At 39.6% G+C, this 27,305-nt stretch overlaps 1 protein-coding gene and 1 long non-coding RNA gene across 6 annotated transcripts in view; both read left to right on the forward strand.

The window, feature by feature from the left end:
- Positions 1 to 5,111, forward strand: part of ASB7 (ankyrin repeat and SOCS box containing 7) — a 35,536-nt gene extending 30,425 nt beyond the window's left edge. For both annotated transcript variants that reach the window (XM_081337525.1, XM_081337526.1), the window contains one exon: positions 6 to 5,111. In XM_081337525.1, the coding sequence (XP_081193651.1) occupies positions 6 to 145 (140 nt within the window). In that variant the 3' untranslated portion in view covers positions 146 to 5,111. The remainder of the gene's footprint in view (positions 1 to 5) is intronic.
- LOC308673659 lies at positions 4,879 to 26,921 on the forward strand. 4 transcript variants are annotated; one of them, XR_014027707.1, is made up of 7 exons: positions 4,879 to 5,014; positions 7,009 to 7,125; positions 12,361 to 12,547; positions 14,338 to 14,491; positions 23,394 to 23,577; positions 26,012 to 26,119; positions 26,394 to 26,921. It is a non-coding gene; the product is annotated as an uncharacterized lncRNA (long non-coding RNA). The 4 variants fall into 4 exon arrangements; XR_014027708.1 differs by lacking the exon at positions 14,338 to 14,491; XR_014027709.1 differs by lacking the exons at positions 12,361 to 12,547; positions 14,338 to 14,491.
- The last annotated feature ends 384 nt before the right edge of the window (positions 26,922 to 27,305 follow it).

Consider the following 27,305-nt stretch of genomic DNA (forward strand, 5'->3'; position numbering starts at 1 on the left):
TTTAGGGCAGCCTCGGAACTTGCAAGATCTCTGTCGAATTAAAATCCGCCAGTGTATAGGCCTTCAAAACCTCAGACTTCTTGACGAACTACCAATTGCCAAGGTCATGAAAGACTACTTAAAACACAAATTTGATGATATCTGACCATTTGCAAGATTTGGACAATAAGCAGGATTAGTTTGTATTCCAGATACCTTTCAAAGGCTGGTCACCTTGCACAACGTATATCCTATGCAATTTCTGATTTTTTGTTGTTTTTTTTCCCCCCGAGAAGTCAGAAGGCAGGTATACAATTCCTTTTGGGTGGGGCAGGCGGGTGGGTGGAGGGGCCTGTTTTATACCAAATGCTAGGAGGTCTTAATTTTTTTTTTGAATTCTTGGTCCAAGTTTACAAGATTCAAGCTTTGTATACAACATTACAAATAGGGGGTTGGGTTTTATTTTGCAGGGGGGCGGGGCGGGTTTTGTTGTTGTTGGTTTTTTTAGCATCACTTTTAAGAATGAAGAAGGAACATTGCTTGTTCAAAGGAAGTCTTCCCCATCCCTGTATAGCATGTGTAATATTTGCGAAGTGCTGAATGAATTCTAAACCAAATAAGGATCAGGCTTAAGAGCACCATCTACGTGGCATTGCGATTGTATTTCTCTTATTGGTAGAGAACCCTAGGCAGAGCCTGCTGCAAAGAACCATGTCTGTGGCAACACTGATTGGTGGATTAAGCCCTCTAGCACTATTTACACACACACACACACACACACACACACACACACAAGACCAATATGGCACCTATTTTACACTTCATTAGTGCTGACGATTGGATTCCACGTAGACATAATTTTCTGCCCACAGGGGGGTTGTTTTTTGTTTTCAAAATCATGGCTCAGGCATGTAAGTAGAATGTTCAGAGTTTATTATAGACAAGGCGGCTCTTTGAAAACGTTGCCACCTTTTTTAAAAAAATAATAAATCCCAAGTTAGATCTTTTGCATAATTATTGTACTTCAGATGTCCAAACTTCTTACCCTTCCTTTCATATATGCCGGTATGAGTGGACTGCTGTTTTTAATTAGGTTTTACACTGCTCAGATACCTTTGGGGTCTCTGTGCATTACAAAAGCATTAACCGAAAACAAATTTAATTTTCCAGGCTGACGTATCCTGTTTCCATATAGTGCCTCAAGTGCAATATATCTATCTGTCTTATTTTTTATTTCCTTTTATCACACACGTGACTTTCACACATTCCTATCCTGACCTCAATGTGATGTTTGTTACTATTGGAATTGCTGCTTCCTTATAGGTTTTGGTTGTTTGTTTGTTATTACCACCTTCCTTTCAAAGGCATCCAATTTCAAATACCGTAGCTCACATTTGAGCTGTCCTCTTTTTTTTCTTTTCATACAGCGGGCTAATTTATGGTTTTCTTAGATCAAAATCCGAGCTAGCAGTTTGTTTTTAATTTTTTTTTTAACAGGGTCCATAATTTTGTTTCTCTGACATACTTCCAGCTGCTTTGACGCTAAACAGAGCCTTAGGCTATTGCAAACTTCTCCTTAACTTATTCAGGCCCTGTGAAAATCATTCACAATTCAAAATACCTGCAAATGTGAATTATACACGCACAGATCTCTGAACTATTAACCGGAAGGTCTGTAAAACTCAGTTCATAGTCAGCGTGCGAACTCTGTCCGTATATTTCACTTTTCATAGGTAGGTTAAACCTCAAGTGGTTGACTATATTCAATACACAGCTAACATCACCGCTGTGCCCTTTCTGAAGACCATATTCTCCTTGCTAGGAAAGTAATTCCTTAGTATCGCTAAAGCCAATTTCTTGGTAGCTTGAAACTAATCCTTGATTACAGCTTAGTTCTAAATATCGGCTACCGCGACTGTGTTAGATGCGTCTCTTATTTTACAGGAATTGATATCATTACAGAAATGGGATTCTGATGGTCCTTTATCAACATCTCTTGATCTTGAAACGTGGAGCGTTTGGATTTTAGCTCAGATTTAGCTTGGATTATGTTGGAGAAACACTGCTGGTTCTCATGCTTGAGTGTTTCAAAGTTTTCAGGCATACACGTGTGCCCCTCACCCCATATATCACTTTTGCCATATAATCAGTAGTTCATAAGAGCAGCACTGTATCCCTTCAGGTAAAGATCTCTCTTCTTGCTTTTAGTGGATTTTTAAGAAACGGTGATAAGCAAGGGATTTGTTCCTCCCAATTTAGCCTTGGCTTTATAAAAGCAAGCAAGAAGTTGATGGCTCAGTATATAAGGTAACAGGCTAATAGCACTCTCCCTCCCTTAAATACTTCAGTGTTTGCTAGAAGTAAGTGCAGCGATTGCTTGAAATGGCCTATTAATTTATTTATTTTTCCTTTTAAGTTGTACCATAGCCAAGTCAAGCATGCATTTGATATACTAGATGTAAATGCAGTGCTATAGGCAATAAGATACCCATCTTCACATCAGCAAATAGTATTGTTAAGTTCCAGTCTTCTGAGAAATGTTTAAACCCTCCAGTGGTCAATCTCTTAATGATTTTTAGGTACTTTCAATCCAGGTCCAACTCAGAAGAAATAAGTTGTGAACTGGCACAACAGATTTGCAGGTCTGAATCAGTTTGCTTGATCATCTCTTGCATTCTTGACATCCTAGTTCTCTCTATGGATGCCGAGATCCATTATAAGATGACTTTTAATTCTGTCTTGCTGCTGTGACTTTCAGAAAATATATAAATGCCATGCTGATAACAAAAGAGCTATTTAATGAAATATATAACTCTTTTTTATTTATTTGTTTGAGGTTTATGTTTTGGTTTCTCCCCATGTTTTAATACTTAACTCATTTTTATGAAGTACCTATTGAGTTATCGGTCTAAAAGTCCTAGATACCACTCTGCATGCCTTCCTGTCTGTGAAACTGTGTTGGAAAGTTTAAGACAAAGAGGGAAGGTTGAACTTTGGGTCCCAGTTGTATAGAAAATTAAGCACTTGAGTTATTTAATAACTGGGTAGTCGCCCTCCCTCTTTAGTTTTAATGTTCAGGGAATTCCACAGCATATGTACTGTGCTAATTTGAGGCTAAGAAGACAGAATGTATCATATACATGCATACCTCTGTAAAAACTCAACTGGATGAAGGGTTACAAAACAGTAGATTTTAACTTATTTGATCCAACTTACTAGACTGACAATTTGAAGAGGTGTATAATAATTTACAAAAAAGAAAATTATGAGAATTTCTGTTAAATGTTTGGGCTTAATATAAGAAAAAAAATCTGTGCTGGGCCTGTTATCTCTTATTGTATGTTTGTCAACTCTTAACGAACAGAGATTGGCAAGCACACCAAAGAAATGGACAAGCTGATGATCGTTAGGAAACCACAAACCTCATTCTTTTGAAAACAGCTAGAGTTTTTTGTAAATATTTATGTTTATAGATGTACAGCAGAGTGTGTTTTTCTAGATTATTTAATTATCATATTTCTAATCTATTTACAATATTAGATACCATATTTGTTTGTTCCAAAGGCTTCTGTTTGGATTGTAATTTGTTCTCTTTCTCTCTTTCTCTCTCTCCCTTTGCTTAATTCATTACTCATGCAATGAAATACTTTGTCCTTCTGAGGACAGCATGAAAATATAGTAGCCAAATATTTGTTAATATTCAATACTTTTATGTAACATAAGGGGAAAGACCCCCATGCGGGGGTAACTTTAGTCCCTACAAATTGTGGCTTACAAATAAGAGGACACCAACAAAAACATACACTTCCCAGAAAATTCCCAATTCCTTCCCCCATTAAGGCCTTATTATACTAATGCAAAGCAGGCTTCCAACTCTTATTTCAGATTCTAGTTAAGAGCTGAATCTTGGCTTACGATTAACCACACTTAGCAGTAGTATAGACGTAATGCTAAGCTTTGGTTATGGCTAAGAATAGAACGGCAAGAAAGTGTGTAAGGAGATCAGATTCCGGAGGCTGCTTCCTAATGTACTAATCTTATTGATCAGGGAACCGCTGGTCTGCCTGAAGCTTTGAAAGTTCTCTTGAAGAAAATAGGTCATTTTTCTGCTCCGGCAAGCTTCTGTTCGTTTTCAGTCCTGTAAGGACTTCAGTGGTGTCATCACATGCTTGTCAGGTTTGCTACAGTGAACCAAGAGAATTTGAGACCTCAGACTGGTTTGATCAGGTCAAGTCACAACTGCCACTGTGGGAAGGATAACGTACAATTTTGTCTCCTGTTCTGTCTTCCATGCAGCTCTCTCCATGTTAGCAATTACATAATATATTTTGTTTTTCCTTTTGTAATGTAAGGCTTTCCATTGGGTCATTTTGAATTAAAATAATTTCCCAATTCTTTTAAATTTGGTCATCTCTCTCTCTCTCTCTCCCTCCCTCTCTCCCTCTCCCTCTCCCTCTCCCCCTCCCTCCCTCAAATTAATTCTTTAAACAGGAATATTTTGTATTGTAAAGATGGAGAAGTGCCATCTCAGTGCCTGTCTTTTAGAAAATTATTATTTGGATTTATGATTTAATTTTATTATTTATTGAACATGGATTCAGCAAGTATGATCATCTACTTCAGAGCTGATATTTCACTGCTATCAAAATTGTGATGCTCTCAGATCTGGAAAGCACTTGTGTTCTGATAATTTGAGCAACTGAGTACATAAATGGAATAAATTGATTTAAATTAGTGGTCTAAATTGCCAGTATGAAATATGAGTTTGACTATTTGATTGAAATTGTGATCCTTCATTTACTAAAAGCTTTCTAATTAAAAAGAGTTTGTCCTGACATTACTGTAATTATGAAAATACTTAAAACTGATGCCCCAAAGTGGGCTTTCTTTCAAGATTATAGACTGTATGCGATGGTTGCATATTTTTAGGACAAAGACAACTGTTTTAAGCTTATTTTGTTCCCATAGCACAGTGATCATCGTTCACTCCTAGAGATCGCCATTGTGGAAATCAAGGTATTCTGTGGTACAGAAGGTAAATATCCATGATATGTGAGAAATGAGTCAGTAGCAAAGTTGTACTATTTAATTGTCATTGTCAATTAAGGAGACTTGGCAACAACTATGATCACACAGTCAAATAAGGGGGCTGGACAACAACCATATCAGATCCTGGCTGCCACTATCAAAACATGATGTAGGTTCGTGAACAATAGCACTGAATGGTTGCTGCACATGGATTCCACAAATACCCTTGGGATATAAGGGAATCGTGTTCAGATGGTGCCTGGGTCAAATAAGCTTTCCGTTTAAAACAGGCTATAAAAACAGGAGCTGTGGTGGTGCAGTGATAAGAATGCAGTATTGCAGGCTAACTCTGCCCACAGTCTGGAGTTTGATCCTGACGGGGGCAAGACGCTAACTCTGTAACCCGCTTAGAGAGGGGCTGTAAAGCACTATGAAGCGGTATCCAAGTCTTAAGTGCTACCCATTGCTATAAACATATTGGAATTCCTCACAGACACACACACAAAAAGGCATGCAAACCTCCATTTCTGATGTAGCAACTGCTCTCTAGATATATTGGAATAAACTCTGGGAGAAGGTTACTGATTCAGATCAGAGACTTTTCTGTTGACCAGCCTTAAAGGGCTCCCCAAAAAAATTCATCCTGCTTCTCTTATTTCCAAGTCTCTTATCTGTGTGCTTTCTACTTGTCTGGGATTCTCTTCCTCACTACTTCAGCTGAAAAAAGCTTCAGAAAAGATGACTAATTTTAATAATTATTCCCTACTTTCAAGGTTACAGTCTAAAAGAAGATAACACCTGTATCCTGGCAGTCAATATCTCAGCTGTTCAGTGTCTTTGCTCTCAGCTAAGCAGTTCTTCTGTCTTTGCAGCTCTACGTCTTAGGCATTGTCAGGCCTGCCTGAAAATACTCCCATGATTTGGATATTTTCTTCTATGTCTCTTTCCCCCAAGATGATGTTGGCTTTTTATATCACTAGAGTGGAATGCAGAAATATTAGTATGATTATAACTAATCAATAAATTATATATATATATATATATATATATATATATATATATATATATATATATATATATATATATATATATATATATATATATATATATATATAAAATATCCACATTGCATGTTTTTGTTCCCATTCACAGCAGAGTTTTGCAGCCTTCTGAAAAGGCAAAAAGAAAGCATGTGTTTAAAAAGCAAAAGTGTAAAATAATGAACTAAGCAGTAGCCATTTTGTAGAAGGAATAATTCTGAACTGCAAAATACAAAAATAGCAGGAAGCAAAATCAGCTTTTGACTGGCTTCTAAAGCGATTGGCATGTTTTGTGGCACCATTTGATACTTTAAGTGAAAGATTACTTTGTGTAAAGTATATTGTATTTCAAAGTGTTTTTGTTGCTTTTAGTTGCCCTTTTAAGATCTGTGGAGTATCTTCCCATATATTATAGAAAAGGTTGAAGGACAATGAGGCTGAACTTCATTTAGTCAAGACACTGATATTCTATCCAGGGATAAGAAACTACAGACCAGATCTAAAAAAAAAAATAACTAAGGATTTCCATGTTAATATTTTAGATTTTCCTAGCATGAAAAATATCATCCAATTAATAAGCAAACTTTTTATTTTCTTTAAAGAACGAGCCAGAGCTATTTCACAAAATCAACCCTTTTTAGTTCTCTCGGCAAAATATTTACACAATTCCTACTGATTTACTAATACCACCCCATGACTTATGCTCTAGTTTCTATATAGTATTTCCTGTGTTCATTTCTCAGCTGAATGCATATTGTTGTTTTACAGAAATAGTAGACCTGCAGGCTGTTAATGAACATTTTATCCAAGTGATAGCACATTTCCTCTATAAATATATTTGGCTTCCATTATATAGAAATTGGTTTGTTTTCTGATAATGAGTTTTTTAATGAGGCATTAGTACTTTCCTGCTTTTTGGTGTAATTAAACTGTTGAGGGGGGATTTATTTTACATTTGCAGATACAGAAACTTTGTTCAGCTGCTGAGGAGCTTATAATTTTTAAAGCAAAGATGATCAGCCAGCATCAGAAGACTTGAATCTGATATCAAGCATCCTATAACAAATATTCCAAAATTGTAAGGTTAAAATTTTCTTGAGATTGTTTGCAATAGCTGAGTCTGAATATACAGTATATACCTTTATAGTATTAATCATCATTTTCAGAAGACTCATGTTGAATTCAACTCTTGGTCAAGAATTTGGTTGTGAAGTTTCCTTGGCAACAGTGGAGAACTGATTTTTGGTTCTCTTTGGGGAATTATTTTCCCTCAAAACTTCTCAACCTAGTTCTGAGCCTCCCTGGTGACCTCCTGTAGAAATACTATAAAAATAGAAATACAAGTCTGCACAAACAGGGCTTAGTTTTTCAAGATCAGGCAAGGTTGTTTAGGTGCTGTACTAGGGGAATCTTTTTAAAGTATCATATATTTCTTACAGTTTTGATGGTATTTTCTACCCACAGTGCATTATTTTATGCATTTCTGTCACACATAAGTGTCCCACACCTGATGTGACTTTTTTTCTTAAGAAAAAGTGAGTGTTGTTATTACCTCTTGTCGTAAAATAATTGCTTCCCTTTTTTTTGCTCATCCAAGATTCGCCTTTTCTGTTTTTACAATATTTCCCAGGATATGCTGGTAAAACAGGGCCACATGATTGATTTTTACAAAAGACCGAATCATATTGATAGCTTTCTTATCAGTTTATTTCCAAAGGGTCCCCAAGCGTTCACTTTGCTACTTTATAGCAGCTGTGAATTGCGTTAGATGTTTACACTGTGCTGCCTACTACAACCACAGGATTCTTTTTCTGATTAGTCGTTGCTTTGCGGAAAAACATATTTCCAGCTTTAATCCTTTTTCACCCCAATATACACAGAGAAGGATCTGGATTTCTGCCCTCTCTCTTGGCTATTTCACAACTCTTCCCTAGCTTCAAATCTCTCGCAGGCAAGAAAAAGCACAAAGCAATACTTCCTTGGGGTACATCTCTCTGTTGTTAGAGCTGTCCATTTATTCTACTGCTCTGGAACCTTTATAGCAGCGGTCTTCGAACTTGGCCCTTTTATGACCTGTAGACTTCAACTCCCAGAATTCTTCAGTCAGCGCACCTGAATTCTGGGAGTTGAAGTCCACAAGTCATAAAAGGGCCAAGTTTGAAGACCCCTGCTTTAGAGCCAGTCTGAGAAGCTATGTAGGATAATTAACCCTTCATGTATCATTTTACCTGATTCTTCACAGTAGTTGCCGGCTTCACAATTCAGACTACTCTGGGTTTATATGTCCATAGACAATAATTACAACATAACGTGGAGGGAGGTAGCTGAGGTGTCAAGAATGACACCAGCCAGAGATGCACCAGATGATGACTTACTACAGTAGGTTTATAACCCATTTTTCCTCAAAGAGACCAAGGCAGCAGTATGCATAACTCTGTCTCTTCCTGTTTGTTCCCACAACAATACACTTTCAAGTGAATTAGACTGAGATACGCAACTGGCACAAAGTAAATAATTTCTATGGCTGAGATAACTTTATATGATCAGTCATCTGTCAACGTTTTAAACCTTTACCTAGTCTTTCTTATGAAGACGGGAATGCTGTGTTAACAATTCTTTGGAAACAGTGGCTTGCACCATACAAACACATTTATTTATTTTATTTTATTTTAATCCCATTTATATCCCGCCCTTCTCCAAAGACTCAGGGCGGCTTACAATCTAAGAAGCACAAATCAATGTGCTTAGCAATAGCCTTCATTCTATGTATATGCCTGCTTATTAGGGCTTTCGCCCCCCCCAGCGGCATTATTACAAAGTCAGCTTATTGCCCCCAACAATCTGGGTCCTCATTTTACCTACCTCGGAAGGATGGAAGGCTGAGTCAACCTTGAGCCTTTATATTATAAAAATTATAAAACTAATTTATAAAAAGGAATTTTAAGTTGAGCTCCTTAAAGTTAAATTGACGGTAATAAATTTGTGTAAGTAACAGGCTTTTTAGGATGCAGAACTGGGTTTTAGTGGGAAATTACAGTATTAGAATTTTAGCTCCAGTGAGGGAGCAGGGTTGTTTAGATGCGTATGTGTTGCAAGTCATCCAGAATCAAGCCTCAAAGAAGAACATAGTTCAGTCTAGCACAATGGGGTTATTTATCTGGTTCTGCAGGGATCTTTAAATGTTGTGACTCAGCTTTTCTCATACTTACTGTTGTTTCAGTGAAATGCATTGCAATGACTACTATTATCCAGGCACTCTGGGTATAACAACCCACTTTTTAACAAGTCGATTTATATCAGGAATATTATCGATCATTTGATGTACTATGAGGATTGATCAATTTTATCTTCCAGTACTCGATAACATATCAGGTTATAACGGCATCATTCCACTTTCCCCCAATTTCATTTACCTCTATTAAGTTTTTAAACAAGCCACAGTCTGACATTGATCTATTTTCCATGGTATAAAGTTTTGTGATCAAGAGCTAGCTTCTTCATAAAGAAGAAATGTTGATTAGTTTGAACAGCTGCACAAATGTTTTTACGCCTAATAAATTTTAACAGAATCTCCTGATCATTTGAAGACTCTTTTTCCTATAGACCAGGGGTTCCCAACCGGGGGTGCAAGACGATATTCCAGCGGGTGCAAAAACTTGGGTTTAAGAAGTTTCAAAATCATAGGGTATAATATGCATAATTCTTTGTACTTTTGTAAGGGGTGTAAGAATATATCAGAAGCGTTCTAGGGGTACAGGGTATAGAAAAGGCTGGTAACCGCTGCTCTAGACTTACTGATTGTGTGGCATCAAGTCGTCTTAGACACCTAGCAATTGCATGGTCAGAGTTTCTCCATGAACTACAGATACTCCTCAACTTACAACAGATCGTTTCACGATCCTTTGAAGTAACAATGGCACTGAAAAAAAGTGACTTATGACCGGTTTTGACACGTAAACACCTTTAGTGACCTTCTGACCAGCAACGGGGAAGCAGGAAAGGTCATAACATGGGGCAACAGAAAAGATGGGCTCAGTTCTCATAAATCAGGACTAACAGTATACACTTAACACTGAAATAAATGGGAGCTTCCTCTGAACAGAGATATTTTAGACTCTGCTGTCCCTCGGGTCTTTTGCTGGAAAGTGGTAGAGAATAAAAAATGAGCTTTGAGAGGCTGTTCCTGTCTAGTCTCCAAGAGGTGATTGCAGAGTCCTGGACTTAACACAATTGAGCCCAAAATTTCTGTTGCTAAGTGAGATGTTTGTTAAGTGAATGTTGCTCCATTGCACGACCTCTTTTGCCGCATTTGTTCAGTGAATCACTGGCTTTGTTCACTTAGTGACACAGTTGTTAAGTGAATCTGGCTTCCCCGTTGACTCTGCTTGTCAGAAGGTTGCAAAAGTGGATCACATGATACAGGGACACCGCAATTGTCATAAGTATGAGTCAGTTGCCAGGCATCTGAATTTTGATAACGTGATCACGGAGCTGCTGCAAGTGTGAAAAACGGTCATAAGTCACTTTTTTCAGCCGCCGTTGTAACTTTGGCCGCTAAACAAACTGTTGCATGTCAAGGACTGTTCTGTATTTTGGTTGATCACCCCCCCCCACACACACACACCACCATAGATGGGTGGCTACACACCCACACATATGGCTATTATAGCCTTGACTTTTGTGCATTTTGATTGTTAGGGATCACAGGAAATTTGTTCAAAAGCAGCCAGTGTAACAAATGAACTTAGAACATTCTTGTTTTTTATGGATTGCCCCGCTCTGCTTTATGACAGAGGTTAACACGGAGAATGAATCTGTAGTGGCATTGTTTAAAATGCCTTTCTCCTGGTCTGATTAAAGGGGATGCTTGACAGGTGACATGGGTGGCATAACACCTTGCTCCCGAAATGTTTGGCTTGAGCCTTCAATGAGGCCCCAATTGTTGTCAACCCCCATGGGAAACTGTAAGAGGGGAGATTTGGTGGCTTTGTTGTGAGCTTTAAAAATTAAGAACTACCATCTATACAAACTTTAAACAGTGTATTTTCAAGTGGATTGGCCTCTTGAGACAGCACCGATCAAAACCGAGTGACTAAATAGCACCCGGAAGAATTCATTTCAAGTCATCCACTATCTATTAAAAAACCCGGAAACTTGACAGAAGACCTAATAATTACTGAGGAGATGCCGGTTGAGTTTTATGTATGTAATCCTTGCTAAAACAGCCTCTTCCTTGTATTCTACCTGCTTCACTTCTAATGGCAAAGGCATTTTAGATGCTACCGCAACGGCTTATTGCTACAGGAGCAAATGTTGGATGAGATGATTGTATCCCAAGTTGTAAAATTCATACAGAGCGTTCAGAGAAAATTCTTGGTAGGGGAATATGGGGGGGAAAAAACATTTTCAGATAGGACCTGTTGCAACTATTAGGTGGGACCAAATGTACCTTTTTTTTCCCCCCAAGAACTCTTCGAGGGTAATTTGAAATAAATAGTGGCTAACGAATTACAGGTAGAAAACAATGGATAAGGATGCTGGGTAGAAAGTTGAGCTACAAATTAGGTGACTAAGAAATAGTAACATTAAAATAAGTTAAAAGTTGATCATGTTCAGCACTGTATTGAACAAGATTGCGCTGGTCAACCAGAAGCAATAGCCCTACTCTATTGCTACTTCCTTTAGCTGTATTCAACTCTGTGTATGGCACAAATAAATCACTTTCTGGTCCTGAATTACTATCAGTACTTAGGTTTTTATCCCTGTAAGGGGCACACTCTCTGAATTCACATTTTCCATGCATGATTTAATATACCCCTTAGTCACATAACATTTTGATGCGCAAAGTATTTCTGCATGTATTTTGCAGAAGCTCCGTGTCAGAGCACATTCGAATTGTGACTTTTGAAATTCCCACATGTCAACCCGCTTCCGTCATTTTAAATCTTGGAGATTTTAGATAACGCCCAAAACATTACGTACATGAAATGAATTAGATTAGTTTGGTTTCTTTGGCAATTGGTTCAATATCTTCCCCCGCAACCACCATTTTGCATAGCTTGACTGAGCCACTGATGAGGCAAGCCAGGAATCTACAGGGACTCTTGCGCTGTGCTGAACAGATAATGGCTGAGGTTTCCCTCATGCCATTTTCCCAATCTTTGTGGGATGAGGCACTGTGTGGGTATGTTGTCATTCTTTGCCGACTGAAAATGAGTACAATGGCATGAGAAGTGGTCCATGTAATTTAATTCTCCTGCCTTATTTTCTATAAAGCAGTTTCCTCATTCTCAACATGCCTCCCCTTTCCTAGGCTGGATGGTTGAGTTCTCACGAGATGACAAGTTTCTGGAAGAAAATAAGTAACCAGTCAGCATTTTAATTAAATGTGATGACCCATACTTTGGGATAATAACCTGCCTGAGAAGTGACCGTCTCCAAGGGTGAATGAACTGGGAACACTGTAAGATGGCTGCTGCAAGCAGACCCATACCTCAGTGGTGAGCTTGGGGGGGTCCTCATTTCCTTTTGGGGTTCTCATTTCCTCCGAGGCAGGGTGAGGCAGAAAAGGTTTTTTGGGGGGAGGGGGCTTTAACCTTTTTTTTTTTTAGCAGGAGGTATGAAGGAGCAAACAAGGCTTGCAAAACTCAAGGCACCCATTTTGCTCCTGAGCGCTCACTCTTCAAATGGCTTTTTGGAGAACAACATGCCGCTCTGATCCTGGCGTGGTCCTCAAGCTGATCAAAGTTGCATTAATTGTGTGAAGCAGCTTCATTCCTATGGATGGAGAAGCGGATATTGCTTCTCTTTCAAGCCCATGAGAAAGAAAGAGAAAAAGGAACAAAAAAAGAGGAAAGGAAGGAAGGAAGGAAAAAGGAAAAGAAGGGAGGAAAGAAGAAAAAGGGAGGAAGGAAAGAAAGAAAGGAGAAAGAAAGAAAAGAAACAAAGAAAAATTCACCCCAAATTTTCATCCACTGATTGCATATGATAGAAGCACTGAGCTTGAACTCACAAAATGTGCTAAGACGTCAAACTGATTTCATGGAAATGCACCAATCCAATCTGTAAAAGGAGTTTGCCGAGGAGTTTAGCCAACATCTGTCGGACAAAATCGCTCGGATTCGGACCGGTTTGGACTCCGACTGGGCAGTGTCGGACGATCAGGACACAAGCGGTCTTGTCAATGTTACCTGGGAGGAGTTCGATCCTGTAACTCCGGAGGAAGTGGACAGGATTATGGGGAGGCTGAGCTCCACCACATGTTTATTGGACCCGTGCCCTTCCTGGCTGGTTTATGCAGCCCGGGAGGGGACACGAGGCTGGTTCCAGGCGGTTATATCTGCCTCTTTGAGTGAGGGTAGCTTCCCCGCCGTCTTGAAAGAGGCGGTGGTAAGACCTCTCCTCAAGAAGCCTGCCTTGGACCCGGCTGTGCTAAATAACTTTCGTCCGGTCTCCAACCTTCGCTTGGGAGAAGGGCGGTATACAAATTAAATAAATAAATAAATAAATAAATAAATAAAATAAGTAGAACCAGGATGAATCTTACCAAAGTAAGGAAGGCTGGGACCATTTGACATGTAGCATTATTTGTGACCCAGAGGTTTGCTGTTGATGGGCAACTCTGTTCTTTGTTTTTTAAGCTAGACGTGGGCAAAACAGGACGGCCTTTTGTTTAAGAGAGTCCCTGGTCCTGACAATGAGTTTCGGTACCCCTAGACAGTAATCGTAAGTTGAGAGCTATCATTTAGACATGACTAACGCGTGCCCAATTATGAAGCCCCATAGATGGCTCTTGAATACAGAGTGCTTTCTTACGAAGCAGCACATCTCTTTTGTCGATAGACTTAATTTGTCCTCCCCCTGCCCCACCCCTCCCCAGTGCACTGACAGCCTGCTCATTTTAAGCGATGTCCGATCTCAATGCCTTGCCTGTTCTTGCCCTTTTAATTTTGGGTATTACGCATCCTTTCTGTTTAGTCTGCAAAATTCTAGGGGCAACCTTTGTGGGGGAAGAATAATAAAGAAGGGTTTGTAATTGGCCTAAATGGCATCTGGGTTTTACTGTCTTCCCGGATGATGTGATGCTGTGTCTTTTGGAGGGTTTGTGACAACTGCAAGAAAAGGCAGTGAGGAGAATGACAAGGATTTCTGGGTGTCCTCTCAAAAGGCGGACAAGATGCATTTTGGAAACCTCCCAACGTATTGGACTTACCATGTCATAGCAATGTTGGTAAGCAAAATGCAGCTTAATTTTCCCTCTCCTCTCCCCTTTTTTTTTAAATTTCTGCAGTGAAATACAGGTAGTCCTCAACTTAAGACCACAACCGAGCCCAAAGTGTAAGTGACTAAGTGAGACGGCACAGTGGTGAAAATGCAGCATTGCAGGCTAACTGCCGACTGCCAGCAGTTCGATTCTCACCGGCTGAAACTTCCATCCTTCCGAGGTCGGTAAAATGAGGACCCAGATTGTTGAGGGGCAAGATGTTGACTTCATAAGCCGCTTGTAGAGGGCTGTAAAGCTCTGTGAAGCGGTATATGAGTCTCAGTGCTAGTGCCAAGTGGTAGACAGTTGTTAAGTTGAGTTTTGCGCCTTTTTACATCCTTTCTTGCCACAGTTGCTAAGGGAATCACTGCAGTTGTTAAGTTAGTAATACAGTTGTTAAGTGAATTTGGCTTCCCCATTGACTGTTCCTTGTCAGAAGGTCACAAAAGGGGATCACGTGACCCCAGGACACTGCAACCATCATGAATATGAACCAGTTGCCAAGGGTCTGAATTTTGATCATGTGATCAAGGGGGTGCTGCAATGGTCGTAAGTGTGAAAAAAGCCATAAATCACTTTTTTCAGTGCTGTTGTAACTTTGGTCACTAAACAAATAGCTACAAATCGAGGACTACCTGATATGAATGGTCTATGGCAGGGGTAGGCAACCTTGGCTCTTTTATGACTCGTGGACTTCAACTATGCTGGCTCGGGAATTCTGGGAGTTGAAGTCCACGAGTCATAAAAGAGCCAAGGTTGCCTACCTGCCTGGTTTATGGAGTTCTCTTGAAATGCAGCTCTTATCCTTCCTACAACTTGTCTCCATCCATATATACAGGTGGTCTTTGACTTACAATCACAACTGAACCTCAAATGTCCATTCCTAAGAATTACTGTTGTTGAGTCACCCGTGGATGGCCTTTTTTTTTGCCATGGTTATTAAGCAAATCACCGACAGAGTCGCCAAACCAGCCACAGAGAGCGGTCACTCATGAGAATATCATAGTTGGGTTTTGCTATGTTTCTAAATGTGGAAGATTTTAACACTGCCTCTTCCCGTGGTTGACAACACTGAGTCGCCCATGAGCATTAAGGTACATTCTGTAGCTCACCTTAGGTTTTCTCATGCAGCGCTGTGGTGTTATTCAAATCGTTTGGTTCTGCAACAGCCACAAAGCAGAGAGTATTTCAATTGCTGTCGAGCCTTTCCTGATCTAGATAGAGACTCTAACTTCATGGAACATGGGGTAGGCAGAAGACCAAACACTTGGCTACCCTAGAAACGAAGGAGCATATGGACTTTTACCAAACACTAGAATAGAATATAAAATATGTTCTTTATTGACCAAGTGTAATTGGACACACAAGGAATTGGTCTCCAGTGCAGAAGCTTTCAGTGTACATACAAACGACAAAGTAATTTAATCATAAGATACCAATAGTAGAAGGTAATAGGAGAGATTAGAAGGATAATAACAATGCAGCCCTACTACATGGGAAAATACCCTTAGATATAAAGATAGACAGATAGACAGATAGACACAGATGATAGACAAACAGACAGACAGATGATAAGAGAATATATCTCAGGACTAAAAATATTTCTAAATTTTCTCCCTCATAGGGAGGCCTTAATTTTGTTGTGAGTTACACAATGACAATAAAGATATTCTATTCTATTCTATTCTATTCTATTCTATTCTATTCTATTCTATTCTATTCTATTCTATTCTATTCTATTCCATTCCATTCCATTCCATTCCATTCCATTCCATTCCATTCCATTCCATTCCATTCCATTCCATGAAGAAATATCCAGTGTTGCCACTATTGGACCGTTCCCACCACTCAACCCTCGCAAGAACTTTTCGACTATATCATTTGGATAAAGTAGAAGTTAAATTGTAAGTGAGCCTCTTTCCTTGCTCTTCCTGGACAGTTGTTTCTTCTTGAACTGTGAGAAGGACTCCTGGAAGAAAGAGTTCCTCGGGTGCTGCATCATTTGGAACTTGATATTTACATTATGATAATAACAATAATAGAAATTTATTCATTCTCCAGCAAGCTGTTGGGAAAGCGGTTTCTATGGAACTTCCCCACAGCAAAACCAGGAAGCGTAGCAAGGGAACAGTATGAATAAATGAGCATCTGTATGGCAAGGTACTTCTGCATTCACGTTCTTCTCCAAAAACTAATTTCCTGTGTCTCCATCACTGTATAAAAAACTTGGCCCAAAGCAAACAGAAAAATAGACAATAACAGAGGGTAAACCCCAAAGACAGGAAACAAGTGATGTCATCTACTTCCTGGAACAATTCAGTGATTCCGATAAAGGGGAATTCGGTGATTCAGCCAGCACTCTCCTGCTCTTTTATTAGCAAACAAGGAACGGGTCCTGTGGAAGTTTTGTGTCCTGAGAAAGGACACATTGCACCACTTTGATTGCAGTTTGAAATTCTGAGCCAGGAAGAGTGAGTGTGAATTTGGGACTTGGGATTTCCCTTGTAAAGTAAAAAAGCCCGGAGATATTTCAGACACCAGGATGTGTGAGAGGAAATTGACACAGGGAGAAAGTGTAAGGTTGTGAGGAAAACAAAAGTGTTACGGTCAGTCATGACTGCATCATGGGAGGAGATTTATTTCGACTTAACTCACTTAAACTCGCCAATTCCTTCTTTGCATTAGAAAGTGGAGCTAGTCACCAGTTGCAGCTGCACCCAAGGTAATGCCAAAAGCATTGCTTAAAAATTGATCCAGGAGCCCTTCCATTTCTGGTCCTTCCTCTGGCCCTCTTCCATTTCGACTGTTGCAACAGATCTCTCTTTTCACTGTCCAGGGGTAAGCAACCTTGGCTCGTTGATGACTCGTGGACTTCAACTCCCAGAATTTCTGAGCCAGCCACACTGAGGGGAAGGAGAGAGATTTCCAAGCTGAGCCATGCTGGCTCAGGAATTCTGGGAGTTGAAGTCAACGGGTCATTAAAAGAGCCAAGGTTGCCTACCCCTGGTCTAGCCCAAGCATTGGTGCCAACATTTTTCAACTCTTCTGTGATTATGACTCTTCTCCCCCTTATGTCCCTTCACTGGCTTCCACAAAGGCATCTTTACTATATCTGGAATGGAGATGGTCCTGAATTAGGGAGGGTTAGGAAAAGGAATTTCAACCTTCTGCCCATCCCAGCATCTTTGTTTGAATTGCATTGGTTTCAGCTAATCCTGGCCAAATGGGGAGAGGGGATAGTAAAAATGTTGGTGATCCCTCCTCCTCCCTCCTCCCTCCTGAATTTTCTAGAGAAAATTGGAGTTAACTTGATCAACTGTCAAAATTGTAGTTAATTTTTCACATGTCATACCATAGTTGTCCAAGGAAGGATGCTTTGCTTGTTCTCACAAAACTAAAACTTGGCAGGAGGAAACAGTTATAGTAAAACTTTGCTTCACTGGATCTCCATACAGTAAACTTCAAATGCAATGGTCACTCCCTTTGTTTCCAAAGCAGACTGGACAATGGATGTCATTTATGTCATTAGCATCAGCTATGTAAAATCAGCTTGAACGGCTTTTCACTTGACCAATCATCCCTTTTACCCAAATGGCCCATAAAATTAAGATGCTATTTTAACTTCCAAAAAAAAAAATCCCAAATAAGATTTTATTTCTTGTAATACAAAACCTATAGCAAGCTTAAGCCATCTTCGAAGACATGAGCAATAATTTGTGGCAGATTGTATTGTAAAGAAGGCACTCCTAAGAGCACAACGCTCTTCCAAAATGATGCAAGTGTCTTGTGCATTTCACAATGGCATTGCAACATCGCCTGGATTTCCCCCCAAATCTCAAGAACTGGGACCAAAACTGTTCCAGGACAGCAGCTGGAGGAGTGAACAACTGTTCTGCAATAAGATAAACTCCAACTTCACCCACTTGATCAAAAGCATCCATGGAAGAGACCTGAAGCAAGATGGATCGACAACATCAGCAAGTGTGGCGGGCCCAATTGGCAAAAGAAAGCTCAGAACCGTAAGGGTTGGAAACATGAGGAAGAGGCCTTACATCCTGCAGTGGAGAGACAATGGCTAGAATGATGATGATGATGATGATGAGAACCACCTCATAGTGTCATACAGCACTCTCTGGGTGGTTTATAATATAGAAGCATTACTTGCTTATTTTCCCCAACAGTCTGGATCCTCATTTTACTGACTTCAGAGCGATGGAAGGCTGAGTCAACCGTGAGCCCTGTCAGGATCAAACTCCCGGGGGGGGGGGGAGACAGAGTTTGCCTTCAATACTCCAGAATACAGAATCACACAGTTGGAAGGGACCTTGGAGGTCTTCTAGTCCCACCCAAGCAGAAGACTCTAAACCTTTCCAGACAAATGGCTGTCCACTTTAACCACTATGCTACCAGGACTCATGTAGCTTTGCTTCAGAGATGTATTTTGTGCTACCATGCCACATAGTGAGTTGTTTGGTTTTTTGGATAAGCCAATAATCATAATAAAGATTTTCTTCGCAACACATTTACTTCTCAGTGAACCAGTTAAACTTGGTGTGGGAATAAGTTTCCAGAGGTAAGTTCTGGGTTCCATCTTTAAATGCAAAGAGTCACAGTTGAGCAGTAGACCACATGCCTTCTACAGAGGTAGTCTTCAACTTACAACAGTTCATTCAGTGCCCCTTCAGAGTTACGGCGACACTGAAAAAAGTGACTTTATGACTGTTTTTCACACAACCATTGCAGCATCCTCCTGGTTATGTGATCAAGATTCAGACGCTTGGCAACCGCTTCCTAGTTAGGATCACGTAATTATCTTTTGCAAACTTCTGCCAATACAAAGTCAATGGATTCAGTTAACAACTGTGTTACTAACTTAACAACGACTGCAATGATTCACTTAAAATTGTGGCAAGAAAGATTGTAAGATGGGGCAAAACTCATTTAAGAACTGTCTTCACTTAGCCACAGAAATGTTGGGCTCAGTTTTAGTCATAAATCAAGGACTACTTGTACAAACAGTCCCAGATTTGATCCCTTACATCTTAAAGTTAAAAGGGTCAAATGAAGCTAAGGAAGACTTTTGGTGGAAGTTCTGGAGAAGCTGCTGCCAGTTAGAAGTTGATGAGACAATGGACTGGTTTAGGATACTAGAGTTGATGAGGCAGTAGACTGGTTTAGAATAAGTCAGCTTTGCGTGTTGGAAAATATTTTATCTTGTATTGTTTTTCATTGTTTTTTTAATTTCAAAAGTTATATGGCATGCTGGACATAGATTGAGGCCTAGCAGGTGTTTGGGTACACATGAATGTGCATTTCCACATTTTTGTAATCTTTGACAGTAAGCAAAACCTTAGTCCCTGATGGGTAACTGCTGATAAATGTTTTATGGACTGAGTTTTGCCTAGTTGGACTGCCTGTTTGTCATCGTCTCTTCCAAGTTTTTTTGTTTATAAGCCTTTGTTTAAACAAATGAATCTGTGCAAAAGGAACTCATTCTGCAGCTTCTTTAGTGCCTTGGTTTCATTTAGACTGACAAATTCCAGAGAGCCAGCTGTGTTGGAACATTTTGCCTCTGACAAAGTTTGCCTCTAAACTGGCTATAGGCAGCACAACATTACAGTTGATGAACACAGCCTTGTGTAGCAATGGGGTAGTTGAGATCTAAGTGGTGGTAGCTGCCTTTTCAACTATTCCTGAACTCTTTCTGAAGATAGAAGCATAAATATTATTATTTAGTACTTAGCATATAATGAGAACATGACAAAACATATACACACAATGCACATAATTATATACAAAACCTCTATGGGGGGTATGGCAATGGCCTCATAACTGGATGTCCAATTCAGCTGCCCAGGCAACCGTCTCTGGTGTTGCTTCATTCAAATCTTCTAGGCAACCAGAGAACACACGTCCTGGGCAATCTTGCACAATAGTTTTAATAGTTTGCATATCAGCACCACAATCATAACAAGGGGAATCTTTCCATCCCCATGGTACACGGCAGAGGCACTTCTTCCCGCACCACACCTAATTCTGTTCCATTTTGAGCAGACAGAATGAGTCAGGTTAAAATCAGGTGGTTTGGTTATAGAGCGATCACTAATGGTCAGGTCACAAAAAAGTACTTTGGACCATTCTTCTCTCCAGGCATTCTCGTGGTTGAACTGGGTAAATGGTAAGAGAATAGCTGGTTTCCATGCTGACTTACAGGATTTCAATTTTGTGATGGACTGTGCATTGTCCAGGAAGCATAAATAGAAGCAACAACTCTCAAGCATTCGATAACTAGCCCCTCAGAGTTTAATTGATGCAGAACCTAACTTTCTGCTTGTAGAGAATATCTGAAGTCCACAAGTCATAAAAGGGCCAAGTTTGAAGACCCCCTGATATAGACCAACAAAGGACACTAACTTTATGCGCTATTGCTGTAAGTTTTCAATGACTGTTATAAGAGACCCCATTACAGCAACATGCAGAGACAAATAAAATGTTATTCACATAATGTATAAAAGTAAAATACCCCGATGTAAAACAGGGAAATGCTGTCTTGCGATCATTTCTTTGAAAAGGACCTGTAATAAATGCCTTATTATTTATTAATATACTAGTCTATTAACTACATGAAAGTTAGCAGTGTGATGTGGCTGCACAAAAAAAAGAGAGAGAAGGCAAATGTGATTTTAGACAACATCTCTGGATATTTCCAAAGTACAAACTAATTGTTCTATTTTATTCCACATCATTATACACACATATGCCTTTGTTTAGTTCAGTTCTGGGCATCACATATCAAGGAAGTTTCAAGATAATACGAAAGATGAAGAGGAGGACAGCAATAATGATCAGGGAACTTGGAAAAAAATCTATGAAGAGAGAAATTCTGGGAAATATTTGGAGAAAAATAGTGAGAAGCAAAAGCTGAGGGGATATGATCATAAACATGAAGTATATCACAGAATGTCATGCAAAAGAAAGCCAAGATCCTTTTATCTAGCATCCAAGAATTTGAGACTTAAGAGTTACAGGAAAGTAGATACTAGTTAACTCCTACAAAAAAATTCCTAACAATAATAGCAAATAGATGTTTGAGCCAAACATCCAGAAAGTTTATGAAGTCTCCCTTCATGAAATGCAGGTCCCTGTATTTTTCCTAGCAAGATTTTCAGAAATGGTTTGCTATTGCTTCTTAGGGGTTGAGAGAGAGTGACTGGCTCAAAGCCACCATGACCAAAGTGGTATTACAACTCATGATCTCTTCATTTCTAGCCTTGTTCCTTTACTACTACTCCAAACTAGCTAGCAGTCATTGGTGATGGATGCTTTAATTTGGATTCCTGTAGGGAAGCAGAAGTTGGATGGGTCCTACATGACCCATCGACTTTACCTCTGTGGTTCCTGAATTGTATGATATTTGCATGACTCTTACTTCTGAAGGAATCCAAGTAGTATCCAACCAATGCAATGCAACTTTGATTGTTAAAATAAGGAATTAAATTAATAAGTAAGGCAGCCTACAGTAAAACAATCTGTCCTGAAACAAAACCATAAAAGAAACAATACATTACAACAATATTAATTTTAAAAGCAATCTAACAGCCAATCTCTTCTGGTATAGTTATTAGCCTGCAAATGTCCCTGAAGACATTTTGGTGAAATTCTCACGTATAGCATGCAATTTTGGTTGTATTTTAGGATGATCTAAAAGGAAGGTTTCTGTCAGTGCTTTTCATTGCACAATCTTCTTTTCTTCCATCTACAGCAGGGTTAGGGAACGATGGCCCTTTTTAAGAGAAAGAAGTTTCCATGTCTTATTTTGATTACATTTTGTCAGGCGCAAATGATCAAGACTACACATGAAGTTGTAGGTCAGAAGATTTAATGCTCAAGTCTATACACAAGAATCTAGTCAACATGTACAGTGCTAAATTGGCACTAGATAAGGGTCAATGAAATTTAAAAAAGGCTGGATCTAGACCGTTTATGGCAATGTAATGACTCTAAGCCAGGGGTCTTCAAACTTGGCCCTTTTATGACTTGTGGACTTCAACTCCCAGAATTCCTCAGCCAGGCATGCTGGCTGAGGAATTCTGGGAGTTGAAGTCCACAAGTCATAAAAGGGCCAAGTTTGAAGACCTCTGCTCTAAGCTGATGATGCACTTAACTCCGCCCACCATTTCTCTGTGCTCATCTCCTACACATTTTACTGTTCTCCCCAAACTCTTGGACTTTTTAAACTTCTAAACTTCAACTCCCAGAATTCCTGGGACAGCTATTGTTGAAGTCCACAAGTCATAAAACGGCCATTGTTCCCCACCCCTGATCTACAGTCTCCCTACTTTCCTGTGCTTCCAATAAAGTCTCCAATAAAGGCAGGAACTGCAAGGGAATTTCTCCACGGTTGTTTCCCCCAAATAAGAAGTCCAAGGGTACTCACCTCTCCCCCTATCTTGCAAAAATTAAACAAGCTCAGAATTATCACCAGTACAGACTTGCAAGCATTTGGTGAATACGAGAGAAAAACAGAAGCATCTTTTGCTGTGGAAGAAACTTTGCCAGACACTGGAGGATTTATTTCAGCGCAACATTAATACAAATTCTCTAAAACATTGATTTTTTAAAAAAGTTTAAAGCAAGTGGCAGCTTTCCCCGAAAAGCCAGCTGTGTTTGTCTCTTGACAAAGTACACAAAAGGCTACAGACTGCTGTTTGAAAGCTGATTTATTTCAGCAGTCATAATTTAAGAAAAGAACACAAAAGTTTTTTGACTAACGCTAATGAAGAGGGGTTGTGGTTTTGTCTCGCAAAAATGTGTCATGTATGGCAAATAGAAGAGTTACTAGGGAGCCAATTGAGAGGCTTCCCTTTGTTCCCGAGAAATGTTTTTGGTAGCAAAATGTGGGAGATGGCCTTCCTGGCCATCTGTGCCCTGGGTTTGGTCTTCGTCATTCCTCCTCAAAGGGCCTGACCAACTTTTCCTAAACCAGGTCTCCTTTGAAGCTCAATTCTGGGTAGGGTTCTGGTTTTTGTTTGATGGAGGCTAAAATCCATTAAGCCTGGTTTTATTTCATCTGTTTACCACAGTCTTCCCCAAACTGGATGTGTTGGGATGCAACTTACAGGGTTCCCAGCCAGTAAGGCCTTGATAAAAGCCATGTAACTTGGAATTCTCCAAGTTGTAAATCTCAGCGTCCTGAGGATGTGCCAGGCTGGGACAAGCTGGTCTACAACATGAGGCTGGGACAAACTGGTCTACAACAAGCCACATGTGAGTTGATCATGTCCATATTTCCTTTCCATTACAATATCATAAGCACAAACAGAAAGCTGGCATCTTTTCACAGAACAGGATATACTTAGGGAGAACATACACTGTTAGTTTCTCATTTCCATTTCAGTTGAAGGCGGGTAGAGGGACTTTGCAAATTAAATGCAAATTGAATTGTTGGCTTTAATAATTCATCCAAATGTCAAAGAAAACTCTGGATGCCTTTGACTTTCCCCAAATTTTCCCCAAGTAAGAGGTTACCAAAGTCAGGAAATATAAGATTAGAAGAGAATGTTTGCAAAGAGAGATCCAGCCTGGAACTAAGGAGAAATTTCCTGACATTGATAACAATTAATCAGTGGAACGACTTGCCTCCAGAAGTTCTGGGTGCTCCATCACTGGAGGTTTTTAAAAAGAGACTGGACAGCTACAGTATTCGTCCAGAATGGTATCTCCTGCCATGGGCAGAGGGTTGGAGTAGACCTCCAAGGTCCCTTTCCAATCCTATTCTATGTTCTGTAGAGCAGAGGTCCCCAATCTTTTAATCACCAGGGTCCGGTTCCTTGGAGAGAGGTTTTTCTGAGGACTGGAGAGGGCGTGGTTTAATGTACTGCTTGCATCCCGCAGATGGGGCTTTGCTTGTTTGCACAGATCGGTTTCTGGCATGATGCAGCCCGGTGCCAGTCCATGGACCAGGGTTTGGGGACCCCTGATATAGACTCCTTGGTGCTGTCTTGAACTTGGTTTGTTTTCAGATGTTTCAAGACCCAACTATGAAATTCCACAGTCTAAAATTAGGCTGTTTCACCATCTGCAGTTCAAAGATAGATTCAAGATGGAGATGTGGGTGGATGAAGTATATTCTGCTAGCTATTATTAGTATATGTTTACATCAAGCATTCAAAGATAAAGGTGTGTTAGCTCCCACTCTCCTGAAAACATTAACATCACATGGGTCTCCTGCCATTGCCAAAGCTCCCAAGTATGACTGAACGGAAAGATGGTGAGACCATATTTGCACAAAAAGTTAAAATTTAATTCCACCTTCTTTAATTATGAAGCAAGGGAAGATATCCTGGTCATGCAGTCCCCGGCACATCTGGACAGTATCAGGTCAGTAGAAATTGGTGTAGGTACAAGGCAAGTTGTAGTGAGTTTCAGGTGTATCTTCACTCCTCCCCTCTTTTTCCAGGATGGAACAAAGAGCAAGAAGTTTCCATGTCTTATTTTGATTACATTTTGCCAGGCGCAAATGATCAGGACTATACATGAAGTTGTAGGTCAGAAGATTTAATGCTCAAGTCTGTACACGAGAATCTAGTCAACTAACATTCAGTGCTAAATTGGCACTAGATAAGGGTCAATGAAATTCAAAAAGGGCTGGACTTAGACCATTTTATGGCAACATAATGACTCTAAGCTGATGGTGTATTTAATTCTGCCCACCAGTTCTCTGTGCTCTTCTCCTACACATTTTACTGTTCTCCCCAAACTCTGAATTGTGACTATTTTCACTGGCAAACCTGAAGCAGCAATATTCAGTAGCTCTATGGGAATATACAAACAAGCAATTCAGACCATCCAAGCTGATATGTGTTTCCTAAAAAGGAAGGTATTTGCAATTTTAATATAAATTTCCTGAAGTCTATTGACTTAACCAGGGTATAAATGATCACATAATAAATAATCAATCTACTGAATGAAATGAAACATATTTTCAGAGAAGGACATCCGGGCAAATAGTAGATCGATGGATGGTGATAAAGAGATTACAGAAAAGTCTTTGCTGGTATCTACGGAATGAGATTTTTGTATCATAGCAATACCATTTCCTTTTGGATCAGCAAGTTCCAATTTACAGACACCAGCCTCATTAATCAGCTGTACAAGTTACCGAGGCATAACTTAAACACAAGCAAAGGAATTACCTGCTATATAGGTAACCTGAAGTTGTATAAACTTTTCTAATTTGTGAGATTTCCTACAAATAAGGCAAGATAAGAGGAGATGAGATGAGATAAGGTGAGACAAGAGGAGACAAGAGGAGATAAGGTAAGGTAGGGTAGGATAGGATAGGATAGGATAGGATAGGCTGGGTAGGATAGGATAGGATAGGATAGGATAGGATAGGATAGGATAGGATAGGATAGGATAGGATAGGATAGGATAGGATAGGATAGGATAGGATAGGATAGGATAGGATGAGGTGAGGTGAGGTGAGGTGAGGTGAGGTAAGACAAGACAAGACAAGACAAGACAATATTGTCATTTTTTACTATGGGCACAGTGGCCCACATTAAAAATGAAATTCTGTTGTTTGCTCTCAAAGGAAAGTATATATCTACCCATACACATACAGTACACACATATATACATGCTATATACATATAGCAACACCCATACATATTAATCACTGTCCATTTTGAATACATAGGGGAAGAGGACGCTTGAGAGTTCACAAGGTTGATGCTACATGGAACAAAACTATGATTGAATCTGGATGTTCTGCTTCGGATACCACGGAGCCCCCTCCTCCCAGAAGGTAACAAGGAAAACAGGTTGTAAAGAGGATGTGTGGTGTCCCAGACAATCCTGCATACCTTGCTCAGTTCAGTTATCACTTGTGTGTGAGGTGGATATGTGTTTTCAATTTGGATAAGATATTAGAAATTGCAATTCTTGAATCAGAAGTCTTCTTTTGAATAATATTGAGTAGACATTAACACAAGGGACCTCAACCTTGAGCAAACGTCTGAGTAGCAAAGACAAACAGTTGAGACTTTATTTCTAGTTGTTCTTTTTCTTTTTCTTTTAAGAAAAGCAAAAGTGAATTTGAAGCATATGAAACATGATCTACAAGGCAAAGCTTTACATACCTGAAGGACAGAAACATTTGTCTTCACAACCGCCACTCCTGATGGTAACCTGACAAACTGAATCCTGGTGACACAAGGCTTGGGGGGGGCACACAATTCTTGAAATAATTAACCCCCACCCCCCAGATCCTCTCACACATGACTTCACTTGGAGAATGTACCCATCTTAGTTTTCACTTTTTTTCTTTTTCTTCTTCTTCTGTATTTTGGATCCTTTAGCCTTGCTTGAGAGCGTTTAAAGATTTTTCAAGGAGTGCCCGCACAGTATTGCTTGTGTAACTAAGGGAGTAAAGCCATTTGTAAAGCTATTTGTTTTTCAGATCACCAATAAAGGGGCAAGAAAAGTTAATGGAACTTTTTATCAATTTCTGCTCCAGGCTTTAGCTTTCAAGATTTCTGTTTAATGTAAAATGGTGATTTCTGATGTAAGAGTATACCCCCTACTGATAAATTGCTCCATGTTCATAAGTTTTCTGCCCCACTTCCTTGATCCTTCATGTAGCAGCTACAACACCCAGATTCACACAATGCAATCTAAGTATATTATGGTATGTGTGTAGCCACCTTGAGGAGGAGTCATTAACAGTCTGTGACAGCTTCTCCCAAAGAGATGATTTCAAATTCAGTTCAAAAACAAACTCATGGAAATCAATTCAAACCCCTGTAAAATATATTCTTGCAAAATAATCTGATCACTGTATAATAAACATCAGAGTAGCCAAAGAATCATTTCACCTTCACGGACCATTTTGGTGGTCACTTTCATTAGCACAGATCCCCCCCCCTCCTCTTCAGGTTATTTTGTGAAAGAATCATGGATTTTAAAAAAAAACATTCAAAAAACAATGACGA

This window comes from Vipera berus (genome assembly GCF_964194415.1).
Source record: "Vipera berus genome assembly, chromosome: 12".
NCBI classification, from domain to species: Eukaryota; Metazoa; Chordata; class Lepidosauria; order Squamata; family Viperidae; genus Vipera; species Vipera berus.